The sequence below is a fragment of the Pyxicephalus adspersus genome, chromosome 6 (assembly GCF_032062135.1).
Source record: "Pyxicephalus adspersus chromosome 6, UCB_Pads_2.0, whole genome shotgun sequence".
Classification (NCBI taxonomy): Eukaryota; Metazoa; Chordata; class Amphibia; order Anura; family Pyxicephalidae; genus Pyxicephalus; species Pyxicephalus adspersus.
The window spans coordinates 91,042,382-91,048,381 of NC_092863.1; the positions used below are offsets into that span (position 1 = coordinate 91,042,382).

General features: G+C 36.9%; 1 protein-coding gene across 2 annotated transcripts in view; it reads right to left on the bottom strand.

The window, feature by feature from the left end:
• Positions 1-5,793, bottom strand: part of C1QTNF3 (C1q and TNF related 3) — a 28,671-nt gene extending 22,878 nt beyond the window's left edge. The window contains exons 1-2 of one of the 2 annotated variants that reach the window (XM_072413819.1): positions 5,488-5,793; positions 379-487 (exon numbers count right to left, since the gene is read on the bottom strand). In XM_072413819.1, coding sequence (XP_072269920.1) covers positions 379-487; positions 5,488-5,730 — 352 coding nt within the window. In that variant the 5' untranslated portion in view covers positions 5,731-5,793. Of the gene's footprint in view, positions 1-378; positions 488-5,451 lie in introns of both variants that reach the window. The other variant, XM_072413818.1, reaches the window with a different exon arrangement.
• Between the last annotated feature and the right edge of the window lie 207 nt (positions 5,794-6,000).

Consider the following 6,000-nt stretch of genomic DNA (forward strand, 5'->3'; position numbering starts at 1 on the left):
GTAACATGTTGGCGCTATATAAATTCTGTTTAATAATAATCCTGGCCAAGCCAATCAATGTGGTTGAAGAGCCTGAAAGAGGAAATTAAAAATGTGGTGTCCATGATTGGGGACAGGTGAGTGTATCTAAGAAAATTGGAATCAGACAGGTAAGGTTATTTTTTGCAGAATGAACATCATCTGTCCCTTCTGCAATGAAGGACCTGCCTGATCGCAATTATTTTAAGTGAAAGGTTGAGTTCTTTTTTAAGCCACACTCAGTATTCTCTTGATGCATGTCTGTCTCTAATTGAATGTATAAGGACAGGCAACCAGCAGTTTGCATTATTTTTCAATACAGTTTTAATATTAGTATTGTATTTACCATGTTGTCATTACCTGGTATACCGGGTGGTCCAGGTAAGCCTGGTGGGCCAGTTATAGGTTGTTGATATCTATATCCAAAATCTCCTCTGCAGCAGCTTGAGCAGTCTGGCTGATGTGGTGGCTACCATAAAAAAAAGGCATATTGTCATATTCTTAAATAGTGGATATAAAGGAATGAATGAAAAGAAGAATGGTACAGATGCTAAGATGAGAGCAATCAGAACTAGCAATCGCCTTCAACATAGAGAAACAATGCTTAATAAAACTAACCTGAAACCGACACACAATGCTGAGCACCGGCCAGTGGTTACAACAGCTACTACTACCATCAAAATCCTCTTATAATATCGTTCCCTCTGTAACATGGCTATATATACATTTAAACAATATTCCCTTGTTCCTGACCTTACTGCCTTGCTGTACAGCAGTGTTAATTTTCTTATAACTGTGACAACAGGAAAAATGATGTGATAATAAGAATACTACGTGAGCCAGCATTGCCTAACATCAAGTTTTAGTATTATTCAGTTGTGAATCAGTAAAATATCAATTGGATACTTAGATTTCTTTGAGAAAAACCAAAGACAATTGCATTAGATACTATATCGTCTATATGTATCAAAAGGAAAAATCTTCACAATGCTGCCGAAAATTAGGTTATATAGAAAGAGCTGGAGATACAGCAGGGCTACATGACTAAGGGAAAACTATAGCAAAATGAGTTGTGAGGAATAGGTCAGACCTGTCTATTGGTCAAATGATGCACACATGCATGGCTCCAAGAAATTTTTAGAGCTGCCCAACTCTCTGGAATGGTTTTCCTAATCCTATTTGTTTTGTTCCTACTTTCTGCACTTAAACGAGTCCTTAAAACCCATCTTTTTAAACTTGCTTACCCATCTTTTTGTGCCTCCTAAACCTTCAGTATTTAGTTACCATCCCAAATCCCCATCCTAATGTGTGCTACTTCCCCCACCTCTTAGATTGTAAGCTCTTCTGGGCAGGGTCCTCTCCACCTCCTATGTCACTGTTTGTATCTGTTTGTTCTTTGCCACCCCTATTTAATGTACAGCATTGCGTAATATATTGGTGCTATATAAATATATTGAAGGAGCAATTAGGAGCAATACAAAATTGCCACAGCAGCTTTGTTAGATTGAAGAAAATTGACCAATTTTACCTAAATTAAAGGTTGGGGGTCTCACTTATACAGTGATTACCCATTGTGTGTGGTGTATTGGTGGTACACCTTGGGGTTAGGTCCAATAAATGCAGTTTGGTGCTACTGGAGACAGGGCTACAGGTAGTAGTGGTTCATCTTGGTGTGCCTTCCAAGACAACCTTTTTTAAAATGATCCAGGGTACAAAATTCACATTATGGTTGCTTTTTATGTTCATACTATAGCTCGAATTTTGTATGTCACGTTATAAAATGCTGCTGTGGTCAATTTAAAATCCATGTTATGCATTGGGTGTGGTGTGTTTTGTGGTTTAAAAGAAGGGTTGGAGAGCCAAGAAATTGTCAAGAAATTCCTGAGGTTCAGTATATCCTTCTCTATGTCTATGTTTTAGTTATAAGCCAATCATTTGCTTCAGGGGCAGACAAAGGGAGGTGCAAAGTGTGCCACTGCACAAGGACCCTGGAGCCAATTCAGCCACCAACATACCCGCAATGGCACCAAGTCAGTTCAGCAGAGGGTGAGCCAGATCAGTTCTGCACACTGTTGGCCAAGTATTCCAATAATATGCTTCCAAAACTGCTGAAGATATCCACATTGACAAAATCATTATTTAACTAGTAAACATGTAACCCCACAATAAAACCTTCAGCACAAATACTGCCATACAGATAAAGTTTATTCAAATGTTTAGAATAAACCTCATGCAGTAATTGTTGATTTGTTGCATGGCAGTCATCCACTTTAAAAACTCACCAGGGGTTATCAGCACAAACCTTATTTGTGTAGATTCACAGATGTTATTGATTCTTTGAAATGTTTGTTCCACTCAAGGTTCTCACAAACCTCTAACTATTACTACTTGTCAGATTACTGTGCAGTGTAATCAACAACTTTTCCATTTAGCACAGCAAGGCCAAGAATGTTTTCTAATCATGCAGCAGATACTGTTGATAACATTTGTGTTCAGTGTATTCCCATATGGATTATCTCCTCCTAGTTTTTTTTATTGTGTATTTATAAAATACCAACATATTACGCAGCAATGCACATTAAATGGGTAATTTAATGGAAATATCTAGGTATCCCCAAAGCAAGTGTGATTAATTAATGCATTGCATTCTCAGTACAACCCTGTGGGCATCTGAGTAACCAGGCCATGGGATAAGAAAGTCCTCTGTTTCTATCCATATCTTGACTTTATACTAGATGAGTGTCAAGAGATGTACATTCCATAATATCCAAAACATTTTTGGGTATGATGGAAGTAAAGGCTTAATACTGAGGTTCTATCACAAAGGAGACCACAAACATTTTCAGGTTCTCAATATGCTACTGCCTGATAAATTCAAGGAATATAGGTATTTCCTTACTTGTTCTACCCATCCATAAATCTTAGCCAAGTTGAATCACGCTATAATTTCCTCAGCACAAAACTAAGGATGTCTAGTGGATCAATGTTTGTCACTAGGCCATTGGATCAGAAAGAACTACCCTGCTCCGGATTTTTCCTTTTAGAATCGAGCTTGTTTTATTAGCATTGGAATAAAAAGATTCCACCCTTCTGAAAGGGTTAAACTACATTGTTCCATATAAACGGGTGGAACGGTGGCTTAGAGGTTAGCACTTTGCAGTGCTAGGTCCCAGGTTCAAATCTCAGGCCAAGACACTATCTGCATGGAGTTTGCATGTTCTCCCTGTGTTTGTGCGGGTTTCCTGGGTATTCTACTTTCCTCCCACTTTTCAAAAAGATGCAGTTAGGCTAATTGTTTTGCTGAAAAATTGACCTTAGACTGTGGTAGGGACATTAGATTGTGAGCCCCTTTGGGGGACAGTTACTGACAAGACCATTGACTTTGTGAAACGCTGCATAATATGTCGGCACTATATAAATACATGCTAATAATAATTGACCTTGCAATTGAAGAAGGAATATTCAATACTGATACAAGGCATTTGAAGGAATCTCAGATTTTTGTTTTTTACATCATGCAAAATGTATGTGAGCACACTTAAAATTGTGTTTTTGTTGGTAGAGACATTTTTCCCAAAAATAGGCAATTTTTTAATCGTTTTGCAATTTAATGACTTGTTGATTACATTTATGGCATTGTGATTGCTTAATACCTGGTTAGGATCAGCAAAGCCTCACCAATAGGAGTAAATGAAAGGAAAAAATCAGGAGTACTGCTATAAAATAATAAAATAATACACCCAGCTTGGACTTTGACTTGATATCTGTTGTTTGCAGTTCCTGTACAACAGAACTGGAGTGTTTGAGAATGAATCATTGGAAGAAGCCAATCAGTTCCATATGCTGATAGGTGGAGAAAGAAGAGTGAAATAGAGATGAGCTCATCACTCTCAAGTCACTTCTCCTTTTCACTGTTCAGTCACAAGCTGTAAAATATAGGATGACCTATTTTCACCTGAGATGGGCAGTACTAGCCGGGGGTACATCAATAGCTCCTTTCTTCCACTGTGGGCAGCAATTCAAGAACTGGTGGGAAAAGGAATAGCCATAATAGATGGGTATATATATATATATATATATATATATATATATATATGGAAAAGCAAGTTGGAGGCTGAGAACAAAACAGCCACCGAGTGCCCCCAAATGATTCTTCACAACTGCACATGTTTAGAATGCAGGGGAAAGGGGAGCAGACATCATAGACAAGCAGTCCATGACTTGTAATGAATAAAAAGCTTTTTTGTCTTTTCTATCTTCCTAGAATTTATCATTAATGTCTCTAGGCTATTGCTTATTGTTGCATATATGTGGCCATTTATCTCACTAAACATATGATGAGTATTTGTAGTTGTCCCGTTCATTATTACTAATAGGTAGGCTTGTGTCATCTCATGAGAACACATACACTTATGCTGCATAGTCACATAAATGTTACACAGTTCTTAGTGAGTGGCAACATATGAAGCAGCACACAGTCCTATAGCTAGCATATGATCTCATTTGTTTTTTTAAATGACTGGACATTTTATGAGTTGTTCTAAAATGTACATCTTTTAGTGCCAACTAACCCTCCCCTTCCCTTGCTAGTGTGACTGTATATTGTACTGATTTATTCTCTATGAGCTGAGCAAATGAACTATTCACAAGTGCTAAAAGCAACAACAGCTAGGACAATATTGGATGGTATAAAGGATTTCAAACACATAAAATATAGCAAACACTCTTCACTATATCTATTGCTAAAGCTGAGTTCTGCAGAAGAGAGAAAAAAGGAAAAGATGGAGTAGAAAATAAAAGAAAGCGAAAGAAGATGACAAGGGTAAAAAAAAAGAATGAAAAATAAAAGAAGAACAAGAAAGACAAATAAAAGTAATAATGAGTTCTGTATAAGGCAGAAAAGAAGGTAAGATAGAGGTAAATGAAGTGAAAGACATGGAAAGAAAAAAATAGGCAAAAAATGAAAAAAAGGAAGAGCAAGCTTGAAAGAAACAAAACACAACAAAAATAAAGTAAAAAATAATATTAATAAGTTCTTCAGAAGGAGAAGAGAGGTAAAAGATAATAAAATGGAGAGTAAAAGGAAAGGAATGTATGAAATAACAAAAATAACAAAAAAGTGAAAAAGGAAAGCAAAAGAAGACTGTTAAAACAATTGATAATTTTATAATAATAAAAGCTAAACATGCAAAATACTTTATATGAATAATAACATCTAAAAACAAATGTTTCCATATTATTATATTCATATTTCAGTCGCTATGTTTATTGCTAGAAGCAAACTTCATGTTCCAAGTAAAATCTTGTAGTTTTCATATTGTTACTGCCAGCTCCAATTTTTATAATGAATTGGAAAACAAAACAGTGATGAATCTAGTTGCAAAGCATGGATATACATGGAATGAGTATGCTGAGAACATAAATGCAGAGTACCTGGACTCTGTGTGAGGTTTGCTCTAGATCATCTACCTCCTGTTTCAAAACCTCGTCTGTGGAGGTACTAATGGAAAATGTCTCAACCAGTAGATTCCGCTCTCCTACCACTTCCCTGGTTGGTTCATTACTGCCTGTCCGTTGTTGACGACTCCCAACTATTTGGGCCACCGGTTTAATAGTTCTTCTCCTCACCTCCGTCTGTTCATCTTGACACAAACAAAATGGCAGTGCAAACAGAGCCAGAAGGCAGAAGATGCTAAGACCCATTGAAGCCATACAGAATCCAGGCACCAGGAGAGGTGCAGCTTGTCCAGACAGCACTTGAAAACTGTTCCTTTACCAAGTTTTATACTGAAGGCGCTTGGGAAAGGAAAAAAAAAAGTTAGAAAATCTGCCATGTCTCAGGGAAAACATTAGTCATCCCTCTACTATGACCAGAAAAATTGATTTCAAAGCCCATTTAACATACTATCATGGTTCTAGTTAGGGATATTTATAACCATGACACCTTTCCTAATTTATCTTTTTGCAGTTTTTTTTTTTTTT